At 38.8% G+C, this 20,372-nt stretch overlaps 1 protein-coding gene across 2 annotated transcripts in view; it reads right to left on the bottom strand.

The window, feature by feature from the left end:
• Window positions 1-3,631: 3,631 nt before the first annotated feature.
• Window positions 3,632-20,372, bottom strand: part of LOC121673262 (tyrosyl-DNA phosphodiesterase 1-like) — a 44,143-nt gene continuing 27,402 nt past the window's right edge. Inside the window, exons 15-16 of one of the 2 annotated variants that reach the window (XM_042046424.1) lie at window positions 15,119-15,233; window positions 3,632-4,112 (exon numbers count right to left, since the gene is read on the bottom strand). In XM_042046424.1, coding sequence (XP_041902358.1) covers window positions 4,039-4,112; window positions 15,119-15,233 — 189 coding nt within the window. In that variant the 3' untranslated portion in view covers window positions 3,632-4,038. Of the gene's footprint in view, window positions 4,113-15,118; window positions 15,234-17,717; window positions 17,871-20,372 lie in introns of those variants that run through there. The other variant, XR_006019167.1, reaches the window with a different exon arrangement.

Genomic DNA, 20,372 nt, shown 5'->3' with positions numbered 1-20,372 from the left:
CGCCCCCCGCCCTCCCCCGCCGCCCGGTGCCCCGGGCCGCCCGCACCATGGCCTCCGGGCAGCCGCGGGCCAGGCCGGGCCGGGCCGGGCCGCGCCCCCGAGGGCAGCTCCCCCCAGCAGAGGCGCGGCCGCCGCCACCGAAGCTCAGCGCCAGCAGCGGGCAGGGCGGGCTGGCGGGGGACGGCTGCCCCGGCGCCTCCAGCCCTCAGAGGGACGGGGGCTGTCCCCCCTTCCCGCCCTCAGATACCCGGCCCCGGGCTGTGGGGCCGAGGAGCGCCCGAGGCAACGGGGCCTCTTAGAGTCACCGGGCGTGAAACCCGTCAGTCGATGATATGCCCCCACTATCAAAGCCATAAAAATTACCGCCCTTTGCCAAAAGAGGGCACCTCCTTCTCCACAGGTCTGGTTATCCACTGCCTTCCCGACAAGGTGTTACATCTCTGTCCTCCAGCGCTTGGCAATTGGGAAAAGGGAAATTGTGTAGGGAAGACAGAAGCAGCTCTCCAGCTGCAATGTGGTTTTAAAATGCGTTATTTGCAGGTTCAAATAGCAGAGCTCTCGATCCAAATCTTCTGGAAATACCACTCTAAGAAGGAAAAGCTAAACTCGGCAATATCTGGTCATTGCTACAGTGCTGAATTCTACTTTTAAATAACTGGGGGCTGGAATTCAGCTCTGCTAAACATATTAGTGTACAAGCACATTCTTTCCAGTGAAAAACAACCTACATATATGTTTCTAGAAAGCAGGTTAATGAGCTATAACATCTACTTCCCCTCCCCCCCAATTTTCTAATAACTGTGTTGCAGTCAAAATGAAATGAGAATGAACATTAACATCTTAGAAATCTCCCTTAATGGCAGATAATTGTACAGTCAGTGTAATAGCCATTGATTGTCTCGCAAGCCTGAAGTATATTTGGGTATTGGTCTGAGCCCCAAGGGTGCATTGTGGGCAGGGCCAGTGTTTGAGAGAGGATCACCACCTGTGTGGCAACAGGCACAGGGAAAAGATAAGTCTTTTTTCCATGTTGCACAGTAAAGCAGCAGCCAGGGATGGATGGGAGTCATGTTTCATTTTTTCCTATTTGTTGTTATTCATAGGTGATACATCACGTTGCAGGTTTTTATTCCCTCTTAATTAGTCTTTAGCACAGACTTCAGCAAGGAAATTAAAATTAGCAGCAATACTGGAAGATGTTAAATAGCCAAAAATAAGAAGATGAGACGCCAGCCAAACTAAGCAGACTCTGTGCCAAGTGCTAAAGGTAACCCACATGCTTCCAATAAAAAAATGCTGGTGTACCTTTAAAATTATTGGCAGTTCCTATCAGAGGAAAAAAAACCAAACCAACCTATACTTCCCTGCTTTGCCAGTCAGAAAGAAGACAGAACTCAATTAGTGCACTCTTAGCCAGCAAAGGCAGCAGAATTAAGTGAGCCTCCACTGTCCACACCAATGGCTCCATCCACCAAACCTGTTCAAGGGTGGCTTGGATTAGCACAGCAGGAAAAAGAGCCTTTAGCTGCTTGCACCCATGACATCATGAATAACATGAATAACATGAATAACATGAATAACATGAATAACAATAACACTACCCGAAGGACTATCCACAGCAAATTATTCAAAGTTATCGAGTTCCTCTTTATTTACATATTGTTTTGTTAGTGTGGAATAGTCATTTTTGTGTTTGTCCTGGGCATAGAGATAGTTATTGCATTAATGCAGGTTAAGATCATCTGGCAGTTTTGAAAGACGTGTACTACTGTCACTGATCATCAAAAATTCCAAATTCCCTTATTTGTCAGCTTTGATCTTGGCAGTGATTTAACTGTCTCTTGAGAAAGCAGCTTTTTAAGGATGTGCTCCCTAGTAAAGGATAGAACAAGAGCAAGTTGATATTGACTGGAATCTTGAAAAAGAAAATGAAAATATGGCTTATTCTAAAGAATATTTTCGTGTAAAACAGGCGACCATTCCCACTGCTCTTGGGTGGATAGCTAGAAAAACTGAAGTGTGCAGAGAGCACGAACAGTGTAATCAGTCACACACCCAGAACATTTAAACAAGGTGGAATAAAGAAACGCAATGTGTTCACTGGCATAAGCAAAAAAAAAAAAAAAAAAAAAAAAAAAAAAAAAGTTAAACACATTGCTGACATTTAAATCAACCACACACCAAAGTTAACATCTTGTGAGCTTGAGCCCCAAATGCAATGCCATTACCCTCAGTACAGTCACTTGCACATAATTATCAGGAAACACAGTTTTCCCTACCCTGCAGCACCATGAGCACATAGCTCCCTAATGTCTGTGTGTGCAGGCATTTAGGGACAACAAATTGGTGGTGGTGAGGCTTAGCACAATCGTAAAATAATAGGAAAGAAACAAATCAATGTATTTACCAGTTCTGTTGATAATATTGACTGACAAACCTGTAATTAAGAAAGCTACATCACTGAGTACCCCAATAATGATTACTAGTAAGTGTCTGGTCAGAGTGGAATTATCATTAATGCATCATCAAATTACTTGGAAGACTCATGCAGACGTTTAGTTACTCTCATTGACAATGTCAGTACTTTTTAATTAGAGATCTCATTTGGACATGATTAGCTGGTACACTTAACCAAAACTCCCTGTTTTTCTTTGGTGAAGCTACGGAATGGCTGCAATGTACTCCTGAGCCAACTTTATACATAATGAAACATCCTGATAGAGAACCAAATAAAACAGCCTTCCATTACCTTTCATACTGAACAAAAATTCTTCTGGAACATAATAACCTTGATGCTATCAAACTAATTTGAAAAAAAAAAAAAATACAAAACTTCAGGAACATGAGAAACTGGGCATCTAGAGTAGGCTAAACTTTTCAACATTCCAATTGCTTTGCTAGGAGTTTCAAAGAAATTTCATCTTTGGAAGATTCCTTCTGAATGTGAAGTAGGGAATCATAGAAGTATTTAACATCATTTAGTCCAAACATTAACATAATAGTACCAAATCTACCACTAACCCATATCACTAAGTGTTATATCCACACACATCTTTTAATGCCTCCAGGGATGGTGACTGCACCACTTCCCTGCGCAGTCTGTTCCAATGCCTGACAATCCTCAGTGAAGAATTTTTCCCTAATATCCAATTTAAACCTTCCCTGGCAAAACTTAAGGCTCCTCTTGTCCCCTTGCTTGTTACCTGGGGGAAGAGGCTGATCCCCACCTGGCTATGACCTCCTTGCAGGTAGTTGTAGAGAGCAGCAAGATCTCCACTGAGACTCCTTTTCTCCAGGCTAAACATTCCTAGCTCCTTCAGTTACTGCTCAGAAGACTTGTGCTCCAGACCCTTCACCAGGTCCACTGCCTTTCTCTGGACATGTTCCAGCTCCTCAATGTCTTTCTTGTCATGAGGGGCCCAAAACTGGACACAGCACTTGAGGTGTGGCCTCACCGGCGCCAAGCATGTGGGGATAATCACTGCCCTGGTCCTGCTGGCCACACTATTTTTGATATAAGCAATGTGTTCCATTAATGGGATGCTATTGATTTTATAAAACACTTGGTAGAACACTTGCAAGATACAAGTTCCAACCCAATCTGAAATGTACACATTTAGAAGACAGAACAAAAGGTATTAACAAGATTGCCTTTATTTTTACTTAAATTTTACATATAACAACTTTTATTCCAGCTACTGGAGTCAACTGACAGTCTCAAAAACCAGTAATTTTTAAATTAATTACAGCTAAAAATGCGGAGAGACACTCTGAGAACAGTTCTCATCTTGAAAACCGTATTACAAACCACAGTAAAGAAAAAGCATATAAAAAGGTATTCAAAAATGCAGGTTCACGTGTAATAATACAGTTATAGATTCTCCAAGAATCTCTGCCTTATGAACATTTTAATGTTTCTTTCAACTATAAATCAGCCATTATAGAAGACATTATAGCTTACAGAACAGAAATTAGTTTTTCAAGTAGCATGGCAGGCTCAGTGTCAGCAAGTGGAATGTCACAGAGTACTAGAAACATTTATGATGGAACCCACATATTTCCATGTGTATCAGGGGCATCTGTGTAAGGAATATTCCAAATCCATGGTTGATCTGTAAACCAAAACAAAAACATAGTAATGACAAATTCATTTATCAAATGCAAAATTTGGTTCTCTTCCTCTTTTCCCTTTGGAGGAAGAGGAAGGTCAAAATTCCCACTGGTTTTCATATGAAATCATGTGCAATTTCAGTTTCGTGGAAATTTTTGTTCAGTTTTTTTTAACTGTAAGATACAGAGTGTTCAGAAGGCTTTGCTTTCCCCCCAAATATTATTTTAAATATAGTTATAACCCAACATGCTCCTCTCCAGCTGTATAAGAGTTGTACTTCAGACAATATACAAGTACAGTAATGCAGACAAATTTGGTCTGGCCTAGTGCCAGCAAGTTTTGTGCTGCATCTCTCTTAATCCAATGGAATTATAAATAAGCACTGTAACATATTAATATTTTTCACAGGGACAGTAAGAATTCAGTACCTAAGAATGACACTGCCTGACCTCTGAAAAGTTCAAATTTACCCCTCACTTCTTCAAACATTAAATCTTCAGATGAGCAACAGGTTTGCACCACACAGTTCCCTCCCTCCCACTTCTGAGAATACAGAAGCTCTTCCCGCTCTTGGAAAAAAAAGGCAACACACCAGGAGTTAACTGCTAGCTCTGCAACCTGCTCTATGCTCTTCCTCCTACCATACGTGTGGCAGAAATGCAGCTGTTCTAGGAATCCAAGTTATTATTCTACTTCTCTCAGGCTACTCCTACTGCAATAGAGAAAAAACCCTTCAAACCTTTTTTCATTGAGTTTTCTCAATTAAGAAATTTATATAAATCCAGCCTGCTTCTTCTCTCCATGTACAAAAAGAGCACTGAAGGAATACAGTGACATTAATCTGTACAATGCAGGTACTGTAGGTTCCATATGTTGCAGTGAAACATATCCCACCTATGCAAATGTTTTAAGAAGTGTCTGTTTACAGCAGGAAGCAGGCAATAGGGTAGTTGGTTGTTTTTTTGTTACAGTGGACAGGTGATTTCAAAGCATATAAAAAATAAAAGGCATCAGAAACCAGAAGAAACTATAGCACTTAACTCAGAGTGCACTGCCAAGAAAGCTCTCTAGTTTTCTGGCTCAACTGCAGGATATCTAGACTTTGAGTGATCTCTTAAAAAGAAAAAACATACAGCACCACTACTTCCCTAAGCTTCTTTTACCAGTCTCCTGCTGGAAAGTCATGTGTACCTTTCGTATTTTAGGTGAGTACCTTACCAGATAGTAAACATTAACAGTTAAAAAAATGGGTACAGAATAAAGCAAATGTTGGGGAAAGCACTGAGGATTTCAAACCTACATTCAGATACTGACCTCTATCTATGACATCAGAATAAATCCAGTCCCACTCAAGCACTGGAATCTGTCACTCAAGAGTACATTATGCAAATTCGACCTATTCATTTTCCCTACTTCCCTACCATCTGGCAGTTACTCTGCTTAATTCAGCAAACCATGCCGGCAGAGGAAAACTCAAGATGTACAGAAATAACTTCAGTCATCTCCTTAAAGCATGCTGAGAGGCCTCAATACCTAATTTAGTTTTTTCTAGTTGTGGCTATCTAAGTAAAGGTGTCTCAAGGTAGCTATTAATGTACTTGGAACTTTGTTCCGTTGATGGGATGCTGTTGATTTTATAAAACACCTGATAGTATTTTAATAAGTCATGTGTAGAACTGTTGCTGATGTAAATTATAACTCAATTCTTTTTAAAATGTCAGGTCCAATTTAAGGTTATTCATCATTACCAGCAAGAGAAAGACAATGGCTCTGTACAAATACTGTATGACAGTAGCTGCTTACTGTCGCACACAAAAGTGACTGCCAAACTTCTCAAAGTTAATTCCTTTGATCTTCTTGGGAGGAGGAAATAAAAGCCCCATTAAATAATTTTTTAAGTGTCCTTAACATGCTTACCTTCCACACATTTCAAGATTAGTGCTTCATTTCTGATACCCCAACTTTGTCTTGACTGCACCTCACTGGAGTTAGTGTTATCTACTAAGCTGGCACCACAGCTTTGCTCTTGCCTCATGTACAAGCAGCAAAACTCCAGCACTAGAGTCAGGACTCAGTAAAATAAACGGGGCCATTCCAGTACCACTGCTACTTAAACATTATCTGAAAGCTCAGGTGGGGCACTATTTCTGTTATACTCAGATTTTGAACATTCTCTCACAACTGAATAGACTACCACATTTTACTTAAAGGCAGAGAGGCTCTGGAGAACAAGACAAGTTCTTTTTGAGTTAACACCTGATAATCATTTAAAGAATCCATGCTGACAGGCCACCCCAAACCTTCATGTTCTCAAATATGACAGACGACAGTACAGTCAAAACCAGGAACATGCAATTGAATAGTAAAGTATAAACCACAATGAAAAGCATCTTTGTGATCCACTTCCTACAGTGTCTTTTGCACTCTAAGTGGAGATCTGGATGAGAGCATTCCTGGTTGATTTCTAAATCCAGAGACTGGATTCTTACCTCAAACTTAATTGAAAAAGGTAGCTTCAAAGCAACAAGTATTCACATATATAGAAAGGTTACCAGTAACCAGCATTCTTCAAGTCATTCTACATACACATTCTAACATGGCAAACTCACTCCCCGCTGCACCAATCTGGAAAGCTCTTCCTTAAGCATTTGCAAAAGGTGCACACTACACTTCAGTCTCTCTTGTCCCCTCCCTCTGGATGAGCACGGCATTTGAAAAGGAACTAATCTTGCTCCTCTCAATGCAAAAATCTTAAAGATTTTACTTAAAGATCTCAAGAAGGAGGAAAGGCAGATGGGGAATAGATGTGGGATCTATATTAATAGTCACAAACAAGGCAATGATTTCTGAAGGCCAGGACAATGACCACTTATTTGGGAAATAAAAGAGAAGCACAACCCAGTACTGCAGTTTTAAACACAGGATTTGCTTTGTTTCTCAAAGTGCTGGTGTGATGAGGAAAAAAAAAAAAAAAAAAAAAAGGAAGTATTTTGCACTTAGGATACTTGAGCCCTCCCCCAAACTGTTATAAAAAAACCCCTTGATATACTTATGAACTGAGTTTCAAGTTCCCTCCACAGAACAGATGATTTCCTCAGTCAGTAAACTGTGCAATATCTAAATCACAAATTAAGTCAAATTCCTCAACTACAGCAAACAACCTGTATTGGTAAGAGAGGTAATAGCAATATTGCAACTGAGATGTGATGATGGGAGCTCAATGAGAAGATAATGTTATACAACAAAATCGCAGTACTCATCTAAAAGATTCTACAAGAAGATAAAAATTTGAGTACTATCAAAGGCACAAAGCAATTTTATATATAAAGATATGTTGCTAAGTAAGATAGGCTGTTGTGTGCATGTTTCCCACACACCAGAGTGGGTAATTTTCAGCTTCCCTTCCAAGGAACTCTCAAATTATATTGCTGGTCTGATTCCTGAAGTGGCCACCTAAAAACAGAGGCTAGATAAGAATAAGGGAATAAAGGTAGGTATTTATTTGAAAGGCCTTCAGAGGTACCCCCCTGGGGTGTCCAGAGGCTACTGCCAAAATGGACCCCAAGAGGGAAGACAAGTCATGAGTTCTCCACACTTTTATAAGTCTGGTTCATTTGCATATCAGGGTTAATTCTCCAATTAAAGCATCAGTTAATGATGTAATTTCCCCAAGCTTGCCCCCCTCTCAAAGGCTTTTGGTTTATACTTTTTGGGCCTAGGATGGTCTGAGTATCCTTGGAGAGCAGGCCTGGGGAGGCTTTGTTATGTCTACCTAGCATGAGAGAGCAGAAATTAACAGGCTACAAGAAGCTTCAGAGTTAGACACTAAGCAGTACAGAATTTGAAAAATACAAAAGTTAAAACCTAAGGCATTGGGACTGCAAGTTTCATTTACCTTAGTATCTTAGCTTTGTAATAGTCTTTTCTGTTATGACAGCCTGAATCTGTTGGTTAACTACAGAGGCCTTCAGGAGACTGATGTATCTATACAGTTTATTTATCTAGATATTAAGTAGTACTGTTGGCTACCAGATAATTTTTTTTTATTCTTTAAATGTTTTGCCCTAAAGATACATCTCTGTCCACAAATGGCCTTCTGCTGTTCAGCTGACTATCGGAGGTGATCAACTGCAATTGCTCAAAACAGCAATATGAAAGGAGTCAATAATGTACATGTTGCACACAACAAATGTTATCTGCTAAAAATTAATGAGGGCCTTTGTCATGTCAGAATAGGAGTGATCTTATTCTTTATTTTAAAACTGCCAGATGTAAAATATGCATGTTATTCCCCACAGCAAGGAAACATGCAAGATATGTATATACTGCATAATACAACTCTTTTGTGCTGGTAATTTAAAGCATTTGACAATAGTCTAAAGGAAAAATGCCCAGGTAAAAGTCCTCTATGCAACCTTAACTCTGACCTGTCAGGATGTCATACTGTTACATTTCCTCAGACTTCAACTACAAATCTCTGCACAAGATGGCTCAAATCACATAGAAGTTCCAAAACCAGACTGGGCATCATATATCTACCCTGAAAAAGAATACCCAAACGAAACCACATTTTAAAATTCTTGACCTGACCAACTACTGAAGCAAAATACTGACCATCTGGTGAATTTGCCATGTCATGAGAGTGCTCTTACCTAATAATCTGAAGCACATCTCCCTGAGCCAACCATAAGCTTTGAGCTCAAATAAGTTGGCTAGCAACATGTGGCAAATCAGATCAGACAGTCAAGTGGCTCCTTCTGGTCTTCAAATCTGCAACCTGATCATAACACTACATAGAAGTGGCCAAACTAAATAGTGACTCTATAACTCAAGTTTCTTCTTATGCGAAGTGTTCACTTCTTCACAATCATTATAAACAGCTGGGAGAACAAGTGTACTCAAGTGTTACACTCGGACTCTGGGAGGCTCTCTGAGGACATGTCTGATGTCAAGCTACATTATGAGAGCTTCAAACTCAAACTGCAGGTTTACCAGTCAATAATAATGCTTTTGGTTCGGCTGAGGAAGGAAACTGATACCAACACAGATGAAATTGGTTCCAACCCCAGCTTCCACATCCTGGGATATGAATTACAGTGACAATATACACTTGCTGCTTGAAAAACTGCAAACTAAACTTCTAAACATACTCAGATTTGTATTTACCATTGCTCTGAATGTTAAGTAAGTGAAATATTTTCTGTTCAATCTATTAGAATCATTATAAACAGGACTAGCTTCTAGTTGTCATCTACTAAGAAGAAAGGATATTCTCGAAGACTTTGTACCATATTAAGCACACTGAAAGTACTTAAATTGCTCTAAAAATTCATAGAGGATGCTGCTAGTCTAGTTCTTTCAAACCCTACAAAGTACACAGGTTTCATGCAGCTCTGCAACATTAAGTAGAAAAAAAAGGTGGTCATTGAAAAACATTAATTACTTCCCCAGAAGTCATCTTTCTTAATTTCCTAAAAAATATTTTAACTACTTGACAGAGAAAGTGGAGCATTCTAGAACTTAGAACAAGAAACAAAGGTCAGAGAATGGTAGAGACCACACACAGTGACATTTTCCCAGAACTTATATGACCTCCTAAGGTACAGCAGGTCCCTGTGAGGGAGCCCAGAGTAATAAGGAATTCCTATAGCTTTTCTGGACAAAACACCGATCTCTTCTTTTAAGCACTGTGTCACTAGCACAAAGCAGGATAAATGAAAATTCTTTCAACTCTTTAGGTAACAGTTTAAACACAAATACCTAAACCTACCAGATCTGGAAGCAAATATGCCAGGAAGTCTTTCTTCCTTTTATCCAGCACGATAGTTTATATGTAATAAATGAGATGCAGTGTTAGTATAGTTTCCTGAAATCACTATAAATATTTACCAAATGTAATTTCACCATACTCCCAATTCCCACTCACTGAAAACCAGACAAAATATCAAGCACTGAATATCTGAAGTTACAAGAAAAAGGTCAATTTGCTCTTCCATGCAAGTGTGGCAATGGAACACTGAACAGTGAGCAAGGCCCTTCACAAGGGAGAGAGCTGACCTTGGGAGATATGTTAAAGAACCTTAACAAAATCACAGCTGTCAGAGGTTGAAAACTTCAGCTAGAGAACTAATGAATTGTTAAGTGGACTGTCAATTCCTGCACAATGCTTGAACTTGTATTAAAGATAATTTTCACCTCATTTCCCCACCATTCTTCCAGCATGAGATTTGACAGCTTTAGCCCCCAGTTACCCAGGGTAAAACAGATCTTCCCACTGGAACAGAATGAAATACATCTTAATACATTTTTACAAGTTGTGAGAATCATTCAGGAAAAATCTTCAACAAAGGGCAAAACAACCAAGGCAATTCACAGAACTGGCATGTAGACAGACTAATATGTAGCTTCACTCTAACTTTAGATTCATCGCAACTGAGTTGGAACCTGTCTTATTTTCTTGCATACACATTCATCTTCTATATACTACTAATCAACTAATAGTTTCTTTCTTTGATCTAAATACATACACTTAAGAGAAAATTAAATGAGAAACAACTTTTTAAAAATGCATTTACCCCCCTATTTTATAGGGCTCTCTTCCAGAGGGTTTAAAAGGTTTCAGAGCATTTTGAACTAAGAGCTCAGAAAAAGCTTTTATAAATTCCTGCTTGTAACCCAGTCATAACTCAAGAGCTGCTGATAGATTTATTTTTAGTTCATCCCCTTTTCAATAGTGCTTAAGAATACTAAGTACACAAGATACCTAAATCTAAAATCTGGCAGAATAATACTGCAGAGAAATGTTTCACCTGCTGAGGTCTCCCTAAAAAGGCAGAAAACAGAGCCAATTAAACAGAAATCTCATCACACTTACCTGTAACTAAAAAGTTTAAGTGCAACTCACTAGGAAAAACACCAAATGAAGTAGCCCAAAATAGTGTACTATAATACAACAACAATATATTTTTACAATACATGTAAAGCATAGATTCTCTATTCATTGAGCTAATTGATCATATAATCCATTATTTTCTAGCTATTTTTAGATCCAAACATATTTTTCAAGCATTATCGTGTTTGCTGGTAGCTTTGATTGGGTGGTTGGGTTGTTTTTTGGAGTTTTTTTTAATCATCCTGTGTAGTCAAAATAAGGTGCTTAAAAATATTGCTGGCATGATTCATCTCAGAAGAAACCTTACACACTCCCCATTGCAACTTCAAGTGACTATGCTGCTACCAGCTATGGTTTGAGACTCAGTTAAATTTTACTTTGTTCACTCAGGGAGATCAAATGACTCTGGCTAACAGAAGCAGGTAGAGTTTATCTGTTCATATATTGTACAACATATCACCGTGCAACCCTGAAATACAGCTGAAAACTAAACAAAAACAATGGCAAAATTTTAAATATGTGCCACACAGATAATACATTATAATTTCCCTACAGGTGACATCTTAAAACACATCAATGAATCCTTCAGTGAATACAGCTTAGCCTATGACTACGTTTCAGTGAGGGACAATCCATCTCTCAAGGAGAGAAAACCAGTACAAACCCAGGAAGTTATCTGTCTCACAATGATCTCAACTTACACTCCTTAGAAATCTTTGGAAGAACAACCAGAAGAAAAATCTTCTTGACTGTGTCTCCAAGAGACCCAATTTTTCTGTTTTGCCTAAAACTTAAGTTTTAGAATGAAACCTACTGACTAATGAAGCAAACCAGGCAAAGTAGGACAAGACTTTATCTTTTTCCTCCCTGTTATATTGGTGCAAGAAAAGTAGGGCAGAGGCCAAATTATTTCATTACTGTTGAACTTAATGGACTTTAAAAGATTGTGGATCAACCTCATGAATTATTGTGGCTGAAACCAGACAAATTATTTACATCATTTGCTGGTAAATTTATCATTGTATGTCCTGAGATATATTTTGTTACTTTTCAAGATGCATTTATTTCACTGTAACTGTTTCCATGCTGAATTTCTGTCCAATGTGATAAACACCAATTAATATGACAAAGTCTTTGTGACAGAATAACAAAGAATCTCTGCAATTAAATTATTTCCACAAACTAGGAAACTTTTCTTTCATTTTGTTACATTATATAATAATAGCGTTCCATAAGCATATCTGATCTATGATTAGAATTTGTACAAGTACAGGAAAAAACAATTTATTTTTTTGAATTTTGTAATCTTCTAAGTAGAACTCTGCATGGCAAATGCATGGCCCTGCTCAGGACCATCTCCTCACTATTCTACCCACTTCTCCTTCCTCCTGCCCCTAGTAGGATTTTTCTGATTATATGAAAGTGACATGTACTTTGTTTTCCCATGGTTAGAGAATCTAAGTTCATGGAAAATCCCCCAGAGCCTTTTCTCCTTCAATTATAAGGATCAGTCAATATGGTTTCTTTGGGGAAAGGCTATTACTTGCATTTTTGCTTCTCAAGACTATTAAAATACATCTATTTATATCACTCTCCAGAGAGTTGGGAGTTGACAACTGTATTGTTAAAGACAGATTACTTTATGAGCCCATCCCTCAACATGGGATTTCTTTAAACATCTTTTCCACCAGGAGGCTGCTGAACTGAAACAGAATATTCAGGGAAGAGACATGAAACGGCACAAGCAGCTAACTTCACTTCCACTGCCAAAGCCTAGACAAACCTGAATTCTGACATCTGTGCATATCCCAGCAGAAAGCTAGGACCCAAAACCAGAACTACAGTCAAACCAGTTCTCTAGAGAAGTAAGTTTTCCATGCAGAAAGTGAAAAAAGTTATTTGGAAAAGAGTCTTTACAGTTAGTTGAAATAGGCATAAAACTCACTAACGCAATAGGTTACATGTTGGAATTACAGCAAGGACAACATTAACTACACCAGTACATTTTTGCACATGGAAGATATGAAACTTTTGAGAATACACATACATGGATTCTGCTAATCTGTGCTTTAAAATTTCCAAAAATTTAAGTATGACCACTCAGAAAAACCTTCCTAAACCCATCAGTTTGAGCAGTAGTTAACAAGCAGAGAGTGCATACATATCCCAGAGCACAACAGTTAGTTGATCCAGTTGTAGTATATTCTTACCCTGTAGTTAGCTCAAAAGCCCAGCACAGTCCCTTCATGTCAGCTCCCCACAGCTCCCTGACATGACAGTAACAGTACTCAAACAGCGTGTTTTATACTGAATAAAACAACATAACAGTTCGCATTATCATTTCTACACTGGACAACTATTTTTTCCCTGGGAAAACTGAAACCACTTAAGAGGTCTTCTAGATAAGTAGTAAGCTCTTAGTGCAGAACAATCTTTCCAAGTTACAGAAGCTACAGAGCACACATCATATTGAGGAGGTGAATGCCTGACAGTGTAGCTGTTGATGTATTTAAGGTTTGGATTTGTATGACCATGGGTCTACTGATGAGAAGCCAGGCTTGTTGGAAGCTGAAGGGATTCACCTAAGTGGGGCATGAGCCTCCTTGCCAACAAGCTGGCCAGAACTTTAAGCAAAGGCTTCAGTCTAGACTTAGTAGTGGAAGAGGATGGAGTTTTGAGCAACATGTAAGAGCCAAGGGCTGCTGCTGCATTAGGAACCAACAGGAAAATACCTGTGAAATGCTGCAAAGCAATTAGGGCTTGCTCCTCTAAAAAAGTGACATGGTCAATGGCTCAGCTGATGTGGCTCTACAGGAATGCACACAGCATGGATAACACACAGGTGCTAGGCACCACTGTACAGCTAGAAAGATCTAATCAGTATCACTGAAACTTAGTGGCCTGAATCACATGACACTACAGACAATAGCCATAAGCTGTCCAGAAGGAAAGAAGACGGAGGGCTTTCCTCTCTACAGAGAAAAGTGGATTGACTACACAGAGCTGTGAAAAGTGAATGAGTGAAAGTGTACAGGTGAAAAACAGACGTCAAGCCAACAGAGGAAACCTCATGGTTGGTATTTACTACAGATCACCTAATGACAAATATGCTGGTGAAGCCATCTTATTTCAACTACAGGAAGAAGCATCAAGCTCATAGTCCGATCCTGCAGCAGAGCTTCAATCACCCTGTGCCTTCACTTTTATTTACTGCATAAGATGCTATTATAAAGTCTGTTGACTCCTTAGCTTTTAAATGTTCTTTCTCTCCACATCATTTGTTAGTTCAAAGATTCACTCAAACATCTGAGTTTCTATAAACTATCTGTGTTCCCATATCAAGCTCTGCGCTAGATGCTGTCTTTCTTAGACCAAGGCTTCTCAAAAAGGAAGCTAGTTACAATCTTCTGACATTAGTTTTAATAACAAAAATATAAAACTTTTCTCTTCCCAAATACTGCAGACTGCACACCAATATTATCCTCAATATATTTTTATATTTTTCAGCCATCATCACCACCCCACAGCCACACTTACTTATCACTTTCCTTATTTGCATGTTCTAGAGATAATCTCAGAAACCGAGACAGTTGAGATTTTGTACACCTCTTCAAGTGTTATGAAATACAGAATGGATCAAAAGCAACCCTTCTTTCTTCTCATTTACAGCAATTCTTTCACATTTGCATGATAGTATTTCTTTCACATTCCACTTCCAGAGGATTGTTTTTAGCTCATGCCTACTGTCTTCCAAACATTCCCTTTTCAACACTCCTTCCCCTATTAGCTCTGCAAAAAACCATTTTGATTCCATAACAAATATCTATTTTCCTAATGCATATAAGAATCACAGAAGAGAAATAAAAACTAGCATTGAAGTTATTGATCCAAAACTTAAACAATAAAGAAAAAAATTAAAATAAAGAACCTTACAGTTGCTTTCTTTGAAGTCACAAGCAGAATGTGCAACTGGTATCACATCGCATATAATCACACCACAAAAAAAGTTAAAATAAATCCTTGGAACACAGCAGTATTCAACTGACTCAGAGTTACTCAACTAGCTTGCTTTATGTAGAATACAAGCCTACTTTTCTTCTGAAGTCACACCTTACCTTTGCTTCCATACTGTTCTGGTGGCAGGTCATAAGGTACAGGAAAATACGTTGCTGAATCTTTCCCTCCTGGAAGCTTTTTCCTTCCTACATGAAAGTAACCTCTGTCCAATCCCTATGAAAGAAGGGAAACATACAGAAGAAAAGACTTACTAGTTTTTCGGGAAAAAGACAAACTTAATCTACAATAGATGTTTTCTCAGTGAATTATTTTAATGAACAAAACCTTTTGCCTCCTTTACTGAGATTAGATGCTTCCTGAAGCCACCTTTGTCTTAAAAACTCAGCTTCTCTTACTTCTGCTATTTCAGCTCTTCTCTTTTTATTACATCCATTGGCTTGGCCCCACATGTGGGTCCATATTGGTTATGTTCTGCCTTCTCAGGCCCTTGCACATATGCCAACTTATTTGCATGTTCACTAGGTAAACACCTTTGGTGTTTAACATTTAACTAAAGTGAAAAGCTTTCTCTTTGCTGCTTAGTTTCATCCTGACCACATTAATTGGATACTCAGTATGTTTCATGAACTAAACTAGAAATCCCTTTGTGTTATAGAAGCAAGTCTTCAAACCTGTGCTTCCCAGACATCTTGGGTAACATTATCCACAGACACAAAAAAATTTAACGAAGATTTGAAACTGCTTGCATAAAAGCTTCAAAGACTACACTTATATTAGAATGACAGTATTACTGTCAAACAAGGTTAAGGACTATAAAAAGAAAAAATGCAATACAGTGCAAAGGCAGAGATTTGAAGTAATTCAAGTAACTTGGGCAGACGGTATTGCTTAGCCACTTCTCCAGAGAAATTGGATCCCAACTGTAGCGAGTTACACAAAAGCAAAATCTTAGTTCTGCGATTTCAAATAGCTTACTGTCAATCAATCACAGTTTGATTAGAACAGGCTAGAAATTTAAAGGCTATCAAGTTTTTTTATTTATTTATAAGACATTACTAACAATTATATCTCCTTTTAAAATCATATAATAGTATGGGTTGGAAGGAACCTTCAAAAGTCATCTAGTTCAACCCCTGTGCACTGGGCAGGGACATCTTTCACTAGCAGCAGGCTGTCAGAGCCCCATCCAACCTGACCCTGAATGTTCCCAGGGATGGGGCATCTACCATCCCTCAGGGCAACCTATGCCAATGTTTCACTATCCTCACAGTAAAGAACTTCTTCCTTAGATCGAGTCTAAATCTACCCTCTTCTAGTTTAGAGCCATTGCCCCTCATCCTGTCCCTACAGTTCCTATTAAAAAGTCTGTCCCCATCTTTCTTATAAGCCCCCTTTAGGTACCGAAAGGCTGCAATAAAATTTCCTTGGAGCCTTCTCTTCTCCAGGCTGAACAACCCCAGCTCTTTCTGTCTTTCCTCATAGGAGAGGTGCTCCAGCTGTGACCATTTCTGTGTCTCTTCTCTGGACTCAGTCCAGCAGGTCCTTCCTGTGCTGAGGACCCTAGAGCTGGGGTCCTCAGCACAGAGCTGGATGCAGCACTGCAGGTGGGGTTTCACCAGAGCAGAGGGGCAGAATGCCCTCCCTCATCCTGCTGCCCACACTGCTTAGGATGCAGCCCAGGACACAATTGGCTTCCTGGCCTGTGAGCGCACACTGCCAGCTCATGTCCAAATATTAACTTATACTTTGTTCAAGCTCTATGGTCCACCAGTCTGAGTTTTACTGCATTACTGTTTTGTGATAGTACAAGCAAGCATCTTAATTACCACTAAAAATCCTGTGGTATTCAAACACACATACTTGTCTGAATTGAGAGTCCCATCTATATACAATATTTCAAGTCTTTCTTCACTGAAGTTTTACGCCATCAAATGTTATCATTTTAAGTTGGAGATAGCAACATCCACATGACCACACAAAGCATGGGAATCAATGCAGCCTTGTACCTTTTTCTTTAATAGTCAAGAAGAATAGTAACCTAGAAAAAGGAGAGCTGCCAAAGAATGTCAGATAGCAGTTCTAGCAAGTTAGCTCAAGAATCTCCTTTAGAATATAGATGCTTCTTTCGTCTGATGACCCAAAGTATGAGCAAACTACAGGTTATAATGTAAGAAACACTGTATTATTTCAAGGACTAGGCAAAAGCCACTGCCTTTTAAATGAAAGAACAGAGGAAACAAACAAACAAGGTCCATGCTGAAGGACTGCATGAATGAAAATCCAGTTTGGACTTCCCTTTCTTACACCATTTAAGTCAGATATTTTGATAGGTCTTCATTAAAACCAGGCTACAGCATTTTGTGGAGCTTAGCCTTGAGGTAAAAAGTAACACATTCAAAACAAATCACTGTAAATATACAAGATTATTTTTAAAAGCTCATAAACATCTAAGGGTTTGAAGATGACTGAAAAAAATTCGTAATTACTTAGACAAAACACAACAATCAAGTCGTATAGCCTTACTTCCAACAAATTTGAATCACTCAGGGATTGGTAGAAATTTCATTTAAAATGCAAATAACCATACTTCTGTTTGCAGTAGAAAGAACGTGAAATATGCCACGGATTCTATAGCTCACAAACAACAGGAACTGTGTAAGTGGTGGTGGTGCCAAGAGATTTTTTTTCATAACTCACAGTAGTCAGGCTGCAGTTGGTGGGAGGGTCTGGGTGGTATGTATTCCTAGATAGTACTCACAAGATGACATTTAAATTGTCAGTATGCATGTGACATGTATGAGGCTTGATCGCCCAGACATCCCGTGAGCTTCTTTTGTCTTCTACATAAACCTATGGGAAGAAATGTGGAAGGGGCAGAGAAGGTTTCTCTGCTGTATTGTGAGATGGTTCTTATTCTTACAACAAACTTCATATGCCTGATCAACAGCACCAAATTACAAAGCTGCTGCCTGGCACCACTTGAGTTGGACAGTTGTGAAACCCTTGCTATCAAAAAGCACAGTGCAGAACATAACCTACTTCAGCTAGTAATATTTTTGTTTCTGCTTAATTTCTTCTACACTCCGTGCCCTGGTATTACTTCAGCATCTTTCTTTTCAAGTATTTTGCTTCCTTCTCTCATTCTACAACTTTGCTTTTCTCTGTCTTGTTCTTCCTCAGTACTTAGCAATTTTCCTCTCCTCTGAGAGCCTTATTTCCACTCTGATGCTGTCCTCCAATGCTGCTTGACTCCACCAGTTCATCCCAAAATTGTTTTATTTGTCTGTCAGAATTTAACCTATAGAGATCTTCCATTCAGGAAATATTCATCTAAGACAAGACATTTAGTTTTCCTCAAAACACCCTGGAGTAAGAGTCTAGTTTGTGGAACGCATTCTTTAACAAGGCTCTCTGAGGAGATTCACATGCTTTTAAAAATAACTCATGTGTCTATCTTCACACAGAAATTGAAGTTAAGTCACACACTTTGTTTTGAGCATTTCCTGAATGTTGACAGCTCTCATTGCTGTTTCCAAAAAAACAAACCAGCAGGATCTTGCCTAAAATAATTTTGTCTGACTTGTAAATTTTCCTCAGCCATATTCTATTCTTGCAGAATTTTTCCCTCTGCAGTTTTATTTGCTCTTTGACTGCTGCTTACAGCAATACATTTTGAAATGTTAATAGATACATATCTCAATGGGGAAAGAATTTTCTTTTTGTACTTATAAAACTTTAGGTGCCAATAGGGGTTCTATTAGTGCCTTAGCATCATCATACATTGAAAAAGCAGTCATTGGGAAGAAAAATAGGAAAAGGAAGTTTAACAGCTTTTAAAATACTGCCTTCCAGTTTTTGAGGGTTTTTTGCCCCCAACACAAAGCAGATCACAGGCTATAAAAAAAGAGATCACATAACATAAAGGTAAGAATTGCTAGCCCTACTGAAGTGGGAATTAAGACTAATATCATTAGAGCATTTTAATCCTACTGAAGTAACTTCTAACATGAGACAACTGATCGTTCCACTGGATGCTACAGGACTACTGTTTCCAATGCCAGTAAACAGAAAAATAGTCCACTCTTAGGCAAAACTATTTAAAAACCTGCTAGTTTGCGCAGCAAAGAATTAAGGATGCACACAAACTTTACAGCAGCCATGCTCATCCGGCCAGCAGAATACACAGCAAAATCCTTCCTCAACACTGGGCACAATTACTCAAAAGAGAGCTTTATTCAACTGTACCAGAGGATTTTTTTTTTTTTTTTGCTAAGAAGCCCACAGTGATAAATTCAGGTATCTAAACCCAAAGTTTCTTGGTTTGGGAAGTATGTGTCTGGCTGTCTTAACACTGGAATTTGAAAACCTTGTGGCAGTTCTGTGAACACTTAAAGCAAGGCTTAACATCCTGAAGTCTACATATAAAATCTTAGTTTACTTACATTGTATCAGCTTTCCCTCTCCCATTCCATTTCTATGGGATGAAAGACTTCATCCAAAACTAGAGAAGCCAAAGAAAAAGGTGGTACTACATTGCCTTGGAGTTAACGTTACAGTGAAAGAGCTTAACTGACTTGATTTTGGTTTTGCTCAAAGTTGAGCTATGACTGAAGGTGCCTGATTCAGTTATTTGAACACAGCAAAAATTTAAGCAGTTCAGTTCTGAAAAATCACATATATAATGCCTGGTTGCTCTCTAATCCAGATTCAGTTCATACACCCAGCCCCACAGTCAACTACGAAACAGTACTTCACTGCAGTGAGTATTCACCATCAAATACCGCACTTCAGAATCTGAAATACTGTTGTTAGTTGTCTGGGTTTGATTATCTAGTTATAATTGTAGGATTTGACAGCACTAGGTAGGACATTATGGGTAAGTTCTCAGTTTAATAGTATCTGTTATATTTCTCTGAGCTTGTATTTCTGAAAGCTGACTGGGCTAGAACCATATTCAATGAACCTTTAAAAAGCTTTAAGTATTCCACAAATTTTTGTACTATTTTACAGGTCAAGCTCAATTTATCTTAGCATCTTATCAGACACAGAAGCAGTGAGGAAGAACTATTTACTTAAAAGGCTTTCCATTAGTCACTTCCAAGATTTTTCAAACAAACTAATTACTGGAACATGCATCCCAGAACTCCATGCTTTTTGGTCACTGCGTTCTCATTACATGTTTTATCTGCTAAAGATGTACTTTATTTCAGCCTTTGGAAAGGAATCCCCAGCAGCTGAAAGAGCAAGTTGAAAAAGAGATAGTGTAGATGTAGGAGGTGAGAAACAGAGATGGAGATGGAAAGGGAAATGTAGTTCAAACACAGGACAATCTACCCTATAAACATTATTTTT

The sequence above is a fragment of the Corvus kubaryi genome, unplaced genomic scaffold, assembly GCF_017639235.1.
Source record: "Corvus kubaryi isolate FWS band 111438036 unplaced genomic scaffold, C.kubaryi_AGA036_p1.0 65300, whole genome shotgun sequence".
NCBI classification, from domain to species: Eukaryota; Metazoa; Chordata; class Aves; order Passeriformes; family Corvidae; genus Corvus; species Corvus kubaryi.
This window is presented reverse-complemented; position numbering and strand designations above follow the sequence as displayed.